Raw genomic sequence first — 16847 nt, forward strand, 5'->3', positions numbered from 1 at the left:
AATCCTTGGTCTACAGCAACACAGTGCTTATGTTCATACCATACAATAGAAAACACATATACCCTCTATTTACTTCTGCAAGCTGCCTGCCTCTTCCTGAGGGGCCCCAAACTTGTTAGGACAAACCTTGAATCCCTCCTGCACTCAGCCACAGAACTTAAACAGAGACACACAAATAGTTTATTCCTCCAGTCTCATACCCAGAATACCCAATTTGCAAATGCCTTACTGGCAGTAGGAAAGATGATGAACACCTCTTACTGGAGGAGAAATGAGATCTGATTGACAGCCAAAGCTCCAGTTACAATTCCCCTTTGACATCAAATGCATTTAGTGTCATGTACACCTAATCACCCATTTCTGTCCTCTTCCCAACACCCAACTCCTGACACTTGTGCAAGAGCAGCCCACATCTGAGGAAACTCCACATCTCATCTCTCTTCTGCAGCCTGCTCTGCCACAGGTGCCTGGAGCAGGAGCCAGGACCCGCAATAGCAACCTCCTGCAGCCAGGACATACCTGGGCAGGGCTGGGGTGTGAGTGGGGAAGTTCAGCATATCTGAGATAGAGTTCCAGTCCCACGGCAGGCAGTGAGTATGTTAGAGCTGTCAGTGCTGCCAACAACCTGAAAGATTCAGAAGATTGCAGACTCGTACTGTGTACCTTAAAGCTACACAAACTTAAAGCAGCCAGCTAAACTGACTCCCCTCTCCCTTCTTTGCTAACACTACCCAGGTTCCTTCCTTCACTGCAGTGTGTTTCTAAAGACTGGGAAAGGGGAAATACAGAAAAGTGAAAATAAGGAGTCCTTTCATACTGTCTATGTGTGCTTCTCCCTCCTTGTTAAGGCTGATTTCCTTCTCTCTGGTAAAGCTGCTCCTTCAAAACACACTCTCTGACCTTTGATGCCACACTCAGTCCCAGCTAGTCTGCTGCTGTATCCTTCACTGTGGTATTTTCAGATGATTCTGTTCAAAGAGGGCCCCATTTCCCTCAGGGGCTGCATTTCACCTGTCTCAACTCTTCTTCTTCGCATTTAATCCAACCTGCTGCAGCACTGCCTCACTGATACTTGCTGGTAGCAACCAATCTTCAGCCTCACCATTCAATCCAACAGCAGTCCCAGCAAACCCTCACAGGCAGCAGAAGGCAATCACTGGCATTTCCAGACCCTCCAAAGCCCTTGCCAAGAAGAAAATGAAACTATTAGCAGTAAAACGGTAGCTCTACTTTCTAGTGCATACCCAGAGATAAATAGGTACTAATTTTCTAAAAGGCAAGGTACTGGTTATCTTTATCAACTCCATTTAGCAGCTGCTGGGAAGATCACTTCCCAGCCCTTGCCACAGTGGCTGCTTCTCCAGTTTGAGAGCACTCATGTAGCTTTGGCTGTAAAATGGTACTTGGCTGAAACATCTGGTTTGGTCCTCTGTTTTTTAACATGGGAGGGCAGCTGCCTGGCAGAGAGGCAAGAACATCAATGATCCCCCCTAACCCTACCCCTTGCCATTGCCTTGGGTTATGCATGCAAAAAGGGGAAAAGCAGCAAAGTCCCTGGAGAGCCCTTAGGTACACAAGGGAAAGCCAGGTTATTTCCAAACTTGTAAAGGCTCTGTTCATGTAATTAATAGTGAAATTTCCCATACAGAAAACTGTCTGAAGTATCTCAGAGACATCCTTTAACTTATGTGAAAAGCAATGAACTCTGTTTTGCTCCCACAGAGCCTCACACATCACAGCTGAAGTGCACAGCAATTCATGGTAAAAGCCTTATCTCAGTTAATGGGAAGTTGCGTCACCCCAGCAAGTTAAACCATGTTTGGATGTGTCACATGTTATGGCATTTGGAGAACGTAACCTACTTCCACTGGCTGAATTTTCTCTTGTTTGCAAAGAATCGCCCACTGCAGCACAGCCAGGGAGTGGAGCAGAAGTTGCACTCAGCTGTGTTGCAAGTTGGCATTTAACCTCCCCTTAGCTGCAAAGGAGAAATTGCTGAGTCTGAATCCATGTAGGGCCAAACCTCACTAGTTTATCCCATTTCTATTCCCACCCTTGTTAAAGGTCAGGGAACAGAGAGATGGACACAATCTGGCAGCCTGCATGACCTCCATTCCCTCCTGCCCATCTCTTGCCAGATGTGTGGAGCTGGTGCTTGGTGAGTCAGAAGCCGTGGGGTGCCCCACTAGCCAGGCAGCAAGCCCACACACAGGCATGCTTCACTTTCCTCTGCAACCCATGTAAAACCCTTATGCTCACTGTGGACAGCCTCCAGACATGGCCCAGATGTGGCTGAGTGCACAAGTGTGATGGGACTACACCTCTGAGAGAGGGTGTCCAACTTTCTGGAGCAGGAATGCATCTCTGCCAAGTGTCTCAGTTTCCTTAAGGCTGCACATGAGAGGTTTTGGGGAAGTGGAGGAGGAGAACGGGAAGAGACAAGGACATTAGTACAGCTTCCCATGATTGTTCAAGATTTCACAACAAGGATGCTCAAGTCAGGTGCCTACAAGTCTTTTGTAGCAGACCCCCTTCTATAGGATCAAGTCAAGGAAGCTGTGCCCTCCTGAAGCCTCAATACAGGCTCTAAAAATCCCCTGAAGAGGTTGGAAAAGGGGGAAAAGATTATACATGGCTGTTCAAGATATCAGCTCAGAGCTCTGTCCCACCGCTCTGCTGGATTCACTAGGCAAAGGCAGGACCTCATGGGACATCCTGTCACAGTAGTGCAGAACAGCCCCCCCACACCACGCCTCTCTGGGTAGCTGTACCTATCTCATGCCCTATGGAACCTGCACCAACACCAGCTCAGCAACACATGCAGGTTTCCACAGGGTAATACATGCCATAGTCCTCCAAAGTTTGCCAGTGCGCCCACATCAACTATTTCCCATCAGAGACTGGGCAATATTCAAAAAAAGCCTGCTAAATCACTGTGAAATCAGCTGGCCACGATCCCACATTGTTTTTTTGCCTTCAAGCCAGACAATTATTGTAACATGCTTTTTGCTTCCTGGCAGCTATTTTGCCTGTCCACCCATATAATCTCTCCTCTACAAGTTGCTTCCATGCCAGGACACAGGCAGGAGATTTAGAGCAAGAAGCACAGCCAGCAATCGATACCTCTCTGCAGCATTTCTGGCAGCTCCATTGCTTCCCAGAAACAGAGGTGATGTAGCATAACCTGCAATAACACTGTAATGATGGGTATGGTGGACAAGGAAACACCTTAGAAGTCCAAGACAAATCTCTCTGATGCACATCACTGTTTCCTTCTTGCTCACCTTTTTCTCTTCCCACACTCACTCCCTCCATTGTGCAAAGTCACTGGTGAGCAGTGGCTGGTCTGGCACTGCTGCTGCTCCACTCTCACACATCATCCTCTCTGTACTTCTCAGGGATGAAAGCAGGGTAGTGGGCTGTGTTTCACCTTAGGGCTATCTGCATTTGACTCTCAATATTACCAGCTTAGCCCAGAGATGGACCAAATGGAGCCCATGGATTTACTGTGGGTACTGCAACAGTAAATGGCAGAATCCTGGATGAAGCACTTGTTTTTTCTTGTTCATCTCCTTTTCACAGCTTGGACTTGTACATCTTTCCCTCACTGCTTTCCCAAAGCACATAATGTAAGTGAAACACAAAGAATACAGCATGGTTTCTGGTTAAACCCTGTTTAAAAATAAATGGTATCTTTCCTTTTAGTACATTAGCATCCATTTTTTAAAACAAATATTGGGGAGGAAGCTATTATACAGATGCTGCTTGATGCAGTGTACAGAGTACAAAGCAACCTCTCCTTCCTCTGTCTTTCCAGGCCACAGGAATGCTGCGGCACAGCATCAACCCCAGCAGGCCCACATCAGTGCCAGCTTTACAGTAACCTTTGGATGTGCAAAATCCCGTAACAAGAGGCAGAGGGCACAACTTGAACCAAAATCACTGCCATTTCAAAGAATGAGTTGGGGCCAGGGGGAAAATAATGATGCCGACACATGATTTGTGTCTTCATCTTCTCCCAGCAAATGCCTCCATCCCCCTGCAGCAAAGCAATGTCCTTCATAGTGCCAGCACCTTATCATCCCAGGCTTCTCCAGGACTTGGACAGCTGCCACGTATTTTAGTCTCACATGCACTGGAGTATAATCATGTCTGGGAAGAAACTGGTCACTTCAGGCATTTGAGATCACCATGTGCATATAAATATATAGCTAAATAATGGCAATTATATAAAATGACACTCTGTATGATTGTATAATGATAAGTTATAGTAATGGGGTTTATAGCAACTCCACTGCCAAGGTCTTACGTAATCCTGGTCACCCCTGGTGCTAATTCCTCCAGGGTGACCTCAGCTCAACAACAGTTATGCGGACTGACACAAAGCCTTGGGTCTCTGAGAGGAACTTGCCTTCCCAGAGGAGTAGAAGTCGGATCACAGAGTAATTCGCTGCTCCTGTACAAATCAGTCTGGGGAAGAAGAAGTCAATTGCAGACATAGTTCTCTGCCAGGGTACATATAAGGGGGGCACACACTTCCCTGTTGGGCACTATCACAGCCTGTGCTAGAGAAGCCCTTCTGGGTACTTAGAGCTGTAATCCCCCTACACAAGCTCCAGGATGCCCTGGAGTTACTCAGGAGTGAGGGTGTTCATTGTTCATGGCTGGGTCTGGCCATGCCACAGTAACACCCTAAATATATGGACACAGCACAAGGACGTAGAAGGTAGGCATGGGAAGGAAGGGTGGCACCACTCTTCATCCCCTTGGGTGGTATCAGCAGCAGAGGAGGCTGTTGGAGGGAGGCAGGCATGCAATCTCATCAGTCTCTGTGCCCACCACCATACAGGGCTCTTCTCCTGCAGAGTTGTTGTCCCACAAAAGTTTAAGCATGGGCACAAACTTGGCACAGACCATGCTGCCTGCAGTGGGACACACACAAACACATAACACTAAGCACAACCACAGGCCCAGGCCTGAGGCCATCCAAACCCAAGCCACAGCTGAGAAGAGTGACCAAAATCCTTAGAGGGATTATGAACCACCAGAAGCTTAGAACTAGGATTTTGCTTTTAATTAACTAAAAAGTACATGCTTGATTCTTGCTGAGTTACCCCCCATTGTTTACATACATGCTCTCTTCTTTGAATTCTTTTTATTGATCCCATATGCCTCAGCTCTGGCAGCTGGACCAAGTCATCTTACCAAAATTTAAATAAAAATAATGTAGGCTTTCCATGAAAATGCTGCAGAAGGAAGGTATGCATTGATTGATATTCCCCTCCATATTAATGGTATCTCTGAACCCTCTGTACTTTCTCTTTGCCATCAGGCATTGTGATTTTGTTTTGTATCATATCCTATTCAGGGTATAAAAAAGTCAAGAGTTAAGCTAGTGAACAATGCAAAGTGGTAAGATGACTCAAAGGTACCAGTTCAGGCTGTGTTCAAATATTTCTCTCCTAAGGATTGTTTTATATATAAGGCCAGTCAGGACAGTTGATATAAATTCATGACAAATGTGAATTTGAAGTACAGAACACTAAATTAAATAATTGTTATTCTTTTAAAAATAACCTTCACATGTAGAGTGTAGTTTATCTAAAAAGTAATACTTTAAAAGCCATCATAGACCAACTGCCCCACGTTGTATGACATACCTGGCAAATTCTGAAACAATGTTTCTCTTTTACACATTCATTACAGGAGTATTTCCCCTTGGAAATCCATGGAAGGGTACAAATAAATGCATTATAAAGGCAGAGTCACTGAGATTGAACAAGCCTGGTATTGGAGACTTGGACTGGGAGTCATGATGGGATAGTAGAAGACAACTTGAATGGAGAAGTGGAAACAAGAAACTTAGGCAAAGTTAGGGTAAAGAAACTTTGAGCAAAGAATCTAGGAAGGGAGATAGAAAGGCAAGGAGGGAGACCCTGACTTGAGCTTAGCAGGGAAAAGGCATGGAGATTTGAACCAATATGAAAAGTCCAAAGCAGGCTTAGCAGTTAAGGAATCTAGAACTACAGAAGAGATGGCAAAGATGAATGAGGACAAGAGCATAATATAGACTAATGAACAAAAATGGTCCTTTTTGAATGGGTAAAGGAATTTTTGTCTGCCAGGGTACACTCTTCTACACCAAAAGGCCATTCCAGATGATTGCCGTTTTTGCAGAGAGATCAGGGGCATTGCTGCCCGCAGGGGCAGCAGCGGCACTGCTCGTAGCGGCCATGGAACTGTACAGAGAAGAACAGGAAGTTGTGGACTCCATCCAGGCCCTTGGCAGCCCCAAAGAGGTAACTGTGGCCAGTTGGATGCTGGCTGTGCCAGCATCTGCTGGGAGGGGCTCTGCTGCTGGGCTGCTGAAGGGGGTGCTGGCTGGGCAGAGCTTTCCAGCCCTGGTGAGTTGTCTAGGCCCACAGCAGCCAAAGCTGGCTGAGCCAGCCCAGAGCCACCATGCTACCTCCCAACCTCATGTGGAACACCACCTCCCACCTGCCCAGGCAATGCCTCCAGGCACCCCAAGCCAGGTGGGGCTGGCCCAGGCCATGCTGTTGTCGAGGCAGCCCTGCTGACAGTGCTCTGCCTTGCAGTGGCCATGCAACTGTAGCACAGATCTTCTCTGAGCCCAAGATTACATGCAGGATATTATGGGTATTCTCTGTCTTGCTCTGGGTAGACTGGTTGCCTGGTAGTCCCAGCTCTTCTTCTTCAAAAAGCAGCTCCATCTCTGACTCGGCTGTGAGTTACTAGAAAAGGACTTGATCCTCTGCCACGAGCCTTGTAGTCTCTGCCAGTATCTCACTGCTGTGCTTGCTTCTTCAGCCATTCCCCAGTGGCAGTAGCAGTTTAAGCTGGATGATTTGGATGACGATTTGGATCATGACTTCAACATCAACAAAGAGCTTCCAACACTCCCAGCCTCCCAGGTGCTCGAAGGCCTCCCCACGATGTCACAGACACCAGACCTGGTGAGCAGGGTGGTGTCAGGGACAGCCATGATGGCATCCAGGGGTGTGCGGCTGGAGTCAGGTTTTGGGGTGATTGCTCCAAACACCCTTGCTGCCATATTGGGGCCTGGTGGCATGGATCTTATTAAAAAAAGTAAACTCTGTCTTTCATACAGGCAGGAAAAATGGAGTCCTGATGACTTCAAACCTGTAGCAAAAAACCTCACCAGGCACCTAACCTGGCACTGGCAATCAGGCATGCACAGGGAAAAGGAACACCTTCCTCCTGCTCCATAGGAATTAGCCTGTGATGGGGAACTAACTGCACTTAAAAATAAACTGAATGGTGTTGTTTTCCCAGGCTTTGCAGCTAGGCGTGTGTGCCATGCTTTTATGAAATACTGTTCTTCAAACCATTTAAACAAATTCCCACTCTATGGAGAGATCTGCATTAGCTTTAGAAAACACATAAAGAACCAAAACAGGTCAAACTTGTCCATTACTGTATTCTGGGCAAGGCAGTTGCCTTCAGTTGCACTTCTTTAACAGAGGGAAGAACTTGACTCTTTCGTTAACACAACAGTAGTAATGAAAAATACCAGACACCTTCGTCCCATTAGGCATTTTAGCAAAAACAGGCCAAAGGAAAGAGGCAGAGGATAGGGAAAGAAACCGGACTAGCAGGGGGTGTGTTGGTCATGGGTAGGGTCACAAAACATGAAAAACCCACAGATTATAACATGCAGAGGACATTGGTACATTGCAACGCTGGTTGTGGTTAAAGAGACCACGCAGCTCCTACATCTTTGTCCTTGAGGCTTCATTAAAGTAAGACTCACAACTTCAAGTTCGTAAATCAAATGGAAATGACAGTAGTGCTGTAAAAACATAGGTAGAAAAATAGTGCAAAGCCAAGGGCTGGACACTTTATAATCTGTCACAAGTACCCCAAAGCACTACCATTAGTGCTCTTAAAGAAAACACATACAGAAAACATTCTTTATTTATTATAAATGGCAGTTGTCTGCATTGCACTCTGTATTTAGAAGGTACTGATTACCTTTGTGCTTCCCTTCAAAGCTGTGGATGAAGAATAAATAGAGCCTTTCACACTGGTGAGCACTCACTGCCTGCCCTCCAGTCAGGACTGGTAGCAGAGTCAGACAGTATTTATAAAAGAAATCAATTAAAAAGGAAAACAGCATCATTTAAGGCCTTTGTCCTTGCTAGTCTGCTCAGCAGACTACACTTTCTTCTTAAAAGAAGAACACCTACCACTTCTGTGACAGTAACCAGAGAGCAGAGTGAAACAAAAAGAAGGTCACATTTCCAGCTGCCAAGAAGGCAAAGTTCCTGGGGCTCGGCCAAACACAACAGCACAGACGCTCTTCGCAGCACTCTTTGGGTGACCTGCACTGTGTGCATGGAGAAGGGCAGCCTGGCAGAGTGTGAGCCCAACACAACACTCAGGCTCAGCTTCTCATTTAAACCTTGCAGCCCTTAAGGAAAGGGGTTTGGAGTTACAACCAATTATACAGTGCAAACTCGTATCTGTTCCCACAGATATAAATTGCACAGGCGGGAGCGCAGAACAAAAGCACCACCAGCCCCAGTCGTGAGGAGCAGCAGCCATTAAGGAAATAAACTCCAGGGAGCAGAGTCTGATCTCAGCTACTCCTGAGCAAGCCTGGAGTAACTCTAGCTCTTTCAGTGAACTTATGCAAGTGTAACTGATACCAGGGTCTGAATGAGTCTGATGGTGAGGCACAAAATTAAAATGAACGGTTCATTAAATGACAACCTTCCAGATTTAGAGTAACTGAAAAATATTGGTAACAAAGTTTGTTAATCTTGAGCAGGACAAAACAAATACCCACCAGTGGATGGAGCTCACATTTACACAGCATTTCTCAAGTATTCACTTCAGCAGGTCCATAAGGTTTTAAAGGAGGGCTTGGCTTAGCCTGGTCTGAGTAATTTTTTAACAGGGTTCTTGCTGACACCCCATGTAAACTGTGGAAAAAAATACACTGACTGCCGAGAAAATACATTGTACTTATGTACCCGGTATATCCATGCCCATGCGGCCACTCTATGCTCACACAACCAAGATCCCAACACTGTGCACTGAATGGGAACTGTATCATGACCCTTCTTAAAATATTAGCTTCTTGGTGAGTTTGCTACCCCCATGTAGCATGACCAGTGACAGGGAAAAATGCACACTCCTCATATTTCGTGGTAGATATGTCGTGTTTGAACCAAAAGAAACAGCAGCTTTCTCAAGGTAGTCTGGTCTCTCAGAAGAGAGCCCTGTCTTAGCTGGAGTTTTGTTGGGTTTTTGCTTCTGTAATTGAGATCAAAAGTAAAAATCAAATTGATTTCAATGCTGGAAGAAATGCCATAGCAGCCAATTGACAGAAAACTACCAAACCATTTTCTTAATGGTTTGTCACCTTTAACAGGACACAAGCTACCAGGCAGAAGAACCTAATTAGGCTTTTCCCTCTCCCGCTTTCATAAATCACCCAGAACTTTCTGAGAAATCTGAGTGTCGCCAAGAACCAACAAAAAGCACAACAGTAATGACTGGATCTGCAAAGGCAGGGTAACACTGCAGGATCAAGTCACATGCAGCTGATGGAAAACAGGAAAGTTCTAGCAGTCTTGGAAGGTGCCTCATATTTATGGTATGAACTAGTGAATGGTGTCCTGGTTTCCTTTTCAGGAAGCGAAAGCCCACACCATACATACTGCACAATAATCTAGATCTTTCCCACACTAGGATTTGTTGGTGATAGAGTAGCCTGTAAAGAATAGGCACTTATCCCAAGAATTGGCAGAAAAAAAGGAGCATTATTTGGTAGGTGTGGCACCAAAATACAACCAATGTGCTTTCTCACATACATATGTTGTACAGGTGGAGACTCAGACAGACAAAGAGTTTTAGGTTGTTGGTGGGCTGTGTTTTTTCTTTTTGCTCCGACAAGATTTGCAAATGCAGCAGATGATGCATGGAGATGCCACGAGCAGCAAGGGAGAGGTCACCAGTGCTATGATACCTAGTCCAACGAGGATCCCCACAACCTGAAAGACATGGTGGTGAAAAACAGGTATTGAGCTAATTGTGGAAAATAAAGGACACGTGTGCATGCATAAGCATAGCATAGGTCACAAAAAAGATAGATGAAAAAACAAAAATAATCCTCTTGGTCCTTCCCTGAAGGGTAAGATCTCTTTGCTTCATGCGTGCATTAGAGCTCTGCCCAGATGGTTAGGAACACACCTGAGTTCTGTTCCACATCACTGAAGCCCGTGAGTGGCCGAGCTTGTTTCTGCAAGGGCCTCTGTCGTAATGTCGTAAGAAGATATCGTTCTGAAAAACAAAAGGAGAAGCTCTAAGAGCAGGTTACGGTACTGCAGGGAGTGGTTCAAGACCGGACTGGAAACACAACCTTCCTGACACTGCTTTAAAATTACCAGCTGCCGGCAGACAACTTCACCTGTCTTCTAAATAATTACCTAGAGAAACTTCTCGCAGTTTCAAAAATTGCTGTGTGTTTGGCACCTCAGCTATCAGCCAGCATCTTTCCTCCCCCGCTTTTAAGAAGTGTAAGCCTATGAGTTGCACTTCTTGCACAAGAACCTGGTCTGTAATTTAATGATAATAAAGGGGCCTGAAAACATCAGATATCTCTGAAAACTGGCAATGTGAGGGATCATCTCCCTGAGGTGCTTCTGCTTGCTGTTCTCCTGCTGTACCTACGCCTCATAGTCATTTTCTTCCTAGACTTAACTGGAAAATTTAAAAAGTAGAAAAATCCTGTTTCCCTTCTCTTTTCTCATTAAGACTTACTAAATTACCAATTTTTTTCAGAAGGTGATTCACACCCTCCACTACCCTCCCTTAGCCAGCTGTGCTATAAGTTAATGCTGCTTCCCCTTTCATTTTTCAGCCCTACTCTCTGCCTTTACACCTATTGCTTTCATCTACGCCCAGAGTTCCTGTAACCCTGCATATTTAGAAAAACTACATTTGAACCCACAACTACAATTTCTTTTCCCCTGTCTCTCTGTGAACTGACAAAGAATGAAGAATGAGGAAGTCTCATTGTTTGCTGGGTGCAACAGGAGTTGCACTACAAAAAAGAGGACAAGAAAAGCCATGCAGCACATAACATTTTCTTTCAAGTGCTGGTAAAGTCCTTTTCATGCTCCCACAGTTATTAGTCATGTCTGTGCCAAAAAGGCAAACTGCCATACACACAAGCACATTACTTCTGGGACTCTTAATTCTGCTAAGAAACTTGAAGTCCACACGAGTTGAGACTAGTTTGCAACCCTTGAGAAACCAACAGGCACTTCACATCCACCATTTTTATCCTCAAGCTTCCCAACCAACCAGTCTCTTCAGCAAACACAGTCCATGAACTCTTAAGCACTCTACCATGGAACAACCCACTCCAGCCAGTATCATACCAGTTTTTGGACAGGCTGTGTCCTTTGTTGTTGAAGCAGTGGAAGACACTTTTTTCCCTCACTCTCAATCAAATGGTTTTTAACTACTGGAAGAGGGAATAAGAGCAAGGTGTTGCTGGAAAGAACCTCCAGAAAGCCACCAGTCCGTCCTATTTCCCTCAAAGATCTAGCATGGGACCCACAGATGTAGCTATAACCCTTCATAGGGGAAAAAAAGGATACTGATACAAATAAAAGCACTGGGTGAAAGATGAGAAAGAAATTGAGTCAGAAGCTGAATTAAGCCAAGATATTTGCTAGGACAGCAATGAATTAATGAAGAGCTTGGACAGGGCCTTACACTAAGCCCAGTCCCATTACTCTTTATCTAGGCATTTTTCCTGCAGCACTTACATCCAGGTTCTGTAGACAGTACCAGCAAAAGGTGTGCTTGCAGTTCTTGCACATCATCTGAGCACAGCCCTCGTTTCGCTCAATATAGATCCGACAAACTGGGCACTGCTTAATTGGTGCCTCTGTCTCTGTTCCAATAAGGGATCTAGAAGAGCAAGGAAACATTACAGTGAAATGTGAATGCAATTACTGTTGATATTCCACTGCCTAAAGCATACTGTGCTTATTTTCCAGAGCATCTAATGGTGTTGTCTTAATGCACTCAAATGTGTGAAGCTTCTTATGTTCAGTACAATACATTGACATATACTCACTACTAGGTGTAAGATATTAATGTCACATAAAAGTGAAACTCTATTGCCTTGTTCTTTTATGCTACATAAAACCAACACTCACTACACCCACAAATTAACTACCTATAGCATTACAACTTAGGACTTTGTTACAGACAGCTTGTGCAATTCATTTAACAGGACTGGATTATGCAACTCAAAGCACTGTCCTTGTCTGAACAAAATAAGCTTAAACTCTACCAAAGCCATCAATCAAACCTGGAGAAGAAAAATCACAGCAAGAGCTTTTTGGCAACTCCTTATCCAATGAAGTCTCCAGCAAGCAGAATGCTTAGATTTTAAGTCTTCCTTCTTGCAAAAAATGATCGAAAACTTTGAACACACAACTAAAAAAAATCTGATTCTAAAAATATAGATGGAGGGCCAGAGACATGACATAATCTAAGCACAAAAGTGCTTGCTTTCTGTAGATTAACGAGTTGTGCAAGCTTGTCAATAGGTTATTTGCACCTAAGCAAAATGAGCTAAAATCAGGTTTTTCACAGCAGATGAAATTTACACTCTGTATAAGAGTCAAGGTTTGTCTCTACTGAGGGATTTTATAAATATTAAGTCGGGCACCATGACAAAACAAAAAGAACCAACACAATGCATGGTCTTCACGGACTCCCCTCTTACCCCTGCTCGGTTGGGACTGGAGCAGTTTGGTTTTCCCGGCACAGGTGCTGCAGGTGCCATGCCTCCTTGCAAGAGGAGCAGAATGTCAGGTGGCAAGCCGGGCACTGCACTGGCACCGGTGCTCTAGGCTCGCTTGGTGCAATGTGGCACACCGTTTGGCAGTCGGCCGTGGGGCACCATGTTCTCTGAGGGTCCAAGTGCACTTCTGAAATGCAACAGAGAGAGAAACAAAACTGTTTATACAGCCTCCTTTTCATTCCAGTGACATGTGCCTAGGCATACAAGACCCAATTCTACAAGCGGGTGTGGAAGCCAAAGCGCTCCACACCCACGCCCACGGGGATTTGAGCCTACTCTTCCTTAGGCAGGTCTGCAGTTGCACTCTGCTAAGGCAGCTGCACAAGAGCCTCAGATACATGTTCTCCGGAAAATTTTGCTGGAACCACAGAAGGATGATCATCTTCTCTGCTGGCTGCAGGACACACAGGTACACAATGCTCTCACTTCAGGTCATTTCTGAGTCTGTGCCAAAGTGCTCCAACAGATGTGGAGAATTTCTATATCCATGTCAAAGGTTGTTACCTATAATTTAGGCAGCGCCAGCAAAACAGCTGTACCGCCTACCTTCAACCATTTCATGAATCTAGTTGCATTATTTCCTCTTATTCTCTTGCCCATGCTTCCTTTGCCTCCCAAAACAAACAAACATTTTGCTTTCCACTGAATGAAAGCCAGAACAAATTAGTTTGCAGCTTCATTTGTGGAGAGAAGAGAAGCATGGCCAAACAAGTAATTTGTCATTTTTACACACTTTTTAAAAGTACTGTCCTAACTGAGAAATCATTATTTCAGTAGGTTTCTTTGGTGTGTCTTAAAAGAAGCTCTGAACTGGGTAAGACCATGGCCTAGTACTCACTATTGAATTTAATCTTTGACACAGTAGGTTCTGTATGTTTTCTGTTGATATTGAGCAGTTAAAATGAGATAAATTGTAGGTCCTGCAGATAGTTGTTTAACATACTTAACTTTGGAAACCTAAATTCTCCTATCCTGTTCTTGGGTGAAAGACAGGATGTCTGATTTTGACATCACTGGGAGAAAGGGAGTTGAGTTTTGCATCTCACTGTTTTTTAGCAATTTGTGGCAGTAAGATTGATCAACATAACTGGTCTACTCTGGCCTCCAATCAGGAGGCCTGGAGACACACCATCTATAACGCTGCTGTTTCCTTTGAGAATGCACGCAGGATCACTCTCGAGGAGAAAAGACAACACAGAAAGAATCGTGGCTTGCAGAATATACCACCTAAGGAGTCTTTCTGCTGTGCCTTTTGCAATCGGACATGTCTATCTCGTATTGGCCTCATTAGCCACCAGCATGCTTGTAACAAACGTGAATAGAGCCTTCCTAAATCTTCATTCGCGAAGCCTGGCCATGATGATGATGATTGCAGTAAAATGTAATTCATGAGATGAAATTCCCTCCTTTCCCACTTCCTCCATTTTACAAAGAACTTACAGATGGTGTTTTGCAATCCATGCTGTCTCATACAGTTTGGTTTATCATGGACTAAAAATGAAAAATCTAAAATCTAAAAAGACTCAGCCAAAAAAAATTGAAGAGGATATAGTCCTGCTCTGACAAGTTGCTCCATCTTTTGGTTAGAGCCATTTCTCTTCCAAGACTTTCCCCTGCTTCCCCACAACCAGTTCAGCCACAATGCACTCCACTCTCAGGAGGAAAGTCTTCACAAACAGTGCCAGTACTGGGCAGGGATATGGTCGGTTTTCATAAAACATGTAAGCAGGCAGGTGAGATGTGGGAGGCAGACAAGGGAAATGCGGCACCCTGAAGAAAAGAATTTCTGCCTCAGGAAAGGTACTCATTAAAAGGATGAGTCTATGATTCTATTTCACAGAATATTAGGAACACCTCCTTTTAAAATGGACCACATTTCCATCAGGCATAAGATGGAGATTCTCATCATCCACCACTCAGCCTATTGGACAATTGTCACAGAAACACAAACATAATGCTTGTGTCCTAACCACATACTATTCCTCTATTTCTTTACTTCTGATAGGGGCTGACATCAGCCCCATCCTTAATAGACATAGAGAAATTCCTGTTTCTTCTACTAAAATATTCTGCACATAAGCTCTGTGGCTTGGTCCTAATCGGATGCAGAGAAGATACAGATATGTGAGAAAGCTTGTTTTAAAGCCTGAGAATATTTGCATTCTAAGAACACAAAATCCACAAGAGAACAGCATATTGTCAGTGCATTCTGCAAAGAGTCCATATCTCAACTGAATAAAGCTGAGAGAAGAAGGATCTAAACAGAGGAAGTTAAAGGGCTTTGTTGATCAGAACAAAAGTCATGAAGGACACCCTAGCATCTCCCTATTTTAAGGGAGAAGAGGGCTAGGTTTGAAAAAGGCTGGGTTGTGCTAAGGTTGACACAGACATAAGACACACAACAGATCTCAGGCTACCGGGAGTCCCTGGGCAGATTCCAGGTCAGAATTTCTCCCTAGCAGGTGCCATCATCAAGATTTATTGCTAGCTTCAGAAGAAGACTGGCAGACAAGTGTTCTCATTGGTCAGGGCAAGCAGGCTTTGGCAGGTGAGGCTCAGGTCTGAGAACAGAGCTTCAGGCCAGCGGAAGCTAATAAGCCAAGTCCCATTGATGAGTCCAAAAATGGGGTCAGCCCTGGGGACAAAAGCTAAATCCAGGATAGGCAAAAGGTCTTGGCCAGGGCTGGTATTAGTGCTGGGTGCCCAGGTTAGAGCTTTAGCTAGCACGAATCATTGTTCCCAGACATCAGTAAGCTGGATTTATTGTTGGGGACAATAAGCAAGGTAAAAAGCTATGCCCAAGTCTACTGCTTAGATACCAGTTTTACTCATCATAAAGGAGCAAGGACAGATCTTAGAATCATCATGAAGAGACGTAGCAGAGGTGGAGGAGAATTTGTCAGACTTAGGCAAGAAAGAAAAGGGAAGGAGGATTTAAAAAATAGACAAGTTTCAGGCTTCTGTGTATGGGAGACAGTTAAAAAAAAAAGAGATTAACAGTGAGTTGGACAGAAGATCATGAATTCAGCTTTGGCTAGTTATAGAGGAGGAGATACCAGAAAACGTTAGTTTCAGAGTCTTCAGTTAAAAAAGGTTTTCCGTAAAACAGATTCATGTACTGCAAGAATGTCTCTATTCCTTAACCCTTTAATATGGTAGTTTAACAAGCTCTGATTTCCATTGTCTAGGACTGTAGATAAGCCACCAATGGGCTTAGGGACCAGAGGGACTTGCTAAGGAATTAAGGATAAATGAGAAGGTGGTATAATAGGAAAGAAGAATAAAAAATGAAAGCAAAGATTGGGATTTTTTTTTTCGTTTTTTTTTTTTCTTTGGCCTGAGTGTCTGCAAATCATAGCTAAGATCTGCTCTCTCCTATGAATTCTGGTGCATATTTTAGCATGCCCCATTTTGAAGTTTTTGTACTTGGTGGTCATGCAGTCATCTGACTCATGTCAGACTAGATCCTGTAAAAACCTATGTGTTCTTCTATATGACCACCTTTTCAAGTGCATTACTTTGCCTAATTTTTATAAACCTCTGCACCATCTTACACATTCCTAGTCCACCTGCATCTAAGCATGCATGCAAAGTAAGAACATAAGTACAGTCTTTCAAAGAAAGTTTGAAAACAGGCAGAGTTAGGGCAGATCAGTCCCAGACACACCACTCTGCAAACTACCATGAAGGGAGTTCTTCGAATAACATTTCAACTTCCAACTGAGACTTTCAAGTTGGTGTCGGTCTTTAAAAGCAGGAATGGGATCTCATCTTTCTAACTAGCAAGTTTCTTCTTCAGCCTTGGCAAGGAACCATCTCCAGAGGCAGAAGGCTGAACTCTGGGAATAGGAAAGCTTGGGCCCAGTGAGACCAAGCTCAATAGTTTCAAATTTCTTTACTAATAGGCTTCACTCGGTAATGAGGGGACCTATTATTCCCCTGGAAAAAAAAAACAACTATACTAGATGAACAC

The 16847-nt window shown here is 44.3% G+C and overlaps 1 protein-coding gene across 6 annotated transcripts in view; it reads right to left on the reverse strand.

Moving 5' to 3' along the window:
* Positions 1-9789: 9789 nt before the first annotated feature.
* RNF144B (ring finger protein 144B) overlaps positions 9790-16847 on the reverse strand; it is a 92037-nt gene continuing 84979 nt past the window's right edge. For all 6 annotated transcript variants that reach the window (XM_027676055.1, XM_027676052.1, XM_027676050.1 and 3 more), the window contains 4 exons: positions 12797-13001; positions 11826-11970; positions 10240-10329; positions 9790-10040 (listed from right to left, as the gene is read on the reverse strand). In XM_027676055.1, coding sequence (XP_027531856.1) covers positions 9900-10040; positions 10240-10329; positions 11826-11970; positions 12797-13001 — 581 coding nt within the window. In that variant the 3' untranslated portion in view covers positions 9790-9899. The remainder of the gene's footprint in view (positions 10041-10239; positions 10330-11825; positions 11971-12796; positions 13002-16847) is intronic.

This window comes from Neopelma chrysocephalum, unplaced genomic scaffold (assembly GCF_003984885.1).
Source record: "Neopelma chrysocephalum unplaced genomic scaffold, ASM398488v2 Primary Assembly neopelma1_26, whole genome shotgun sequence".
Lineage (NCBI taxonomy): Eukaryota > Metazoa > Chordata > Aves > Passeriformes > Pipridae > Neopelma > Neopelma chrysocephalum.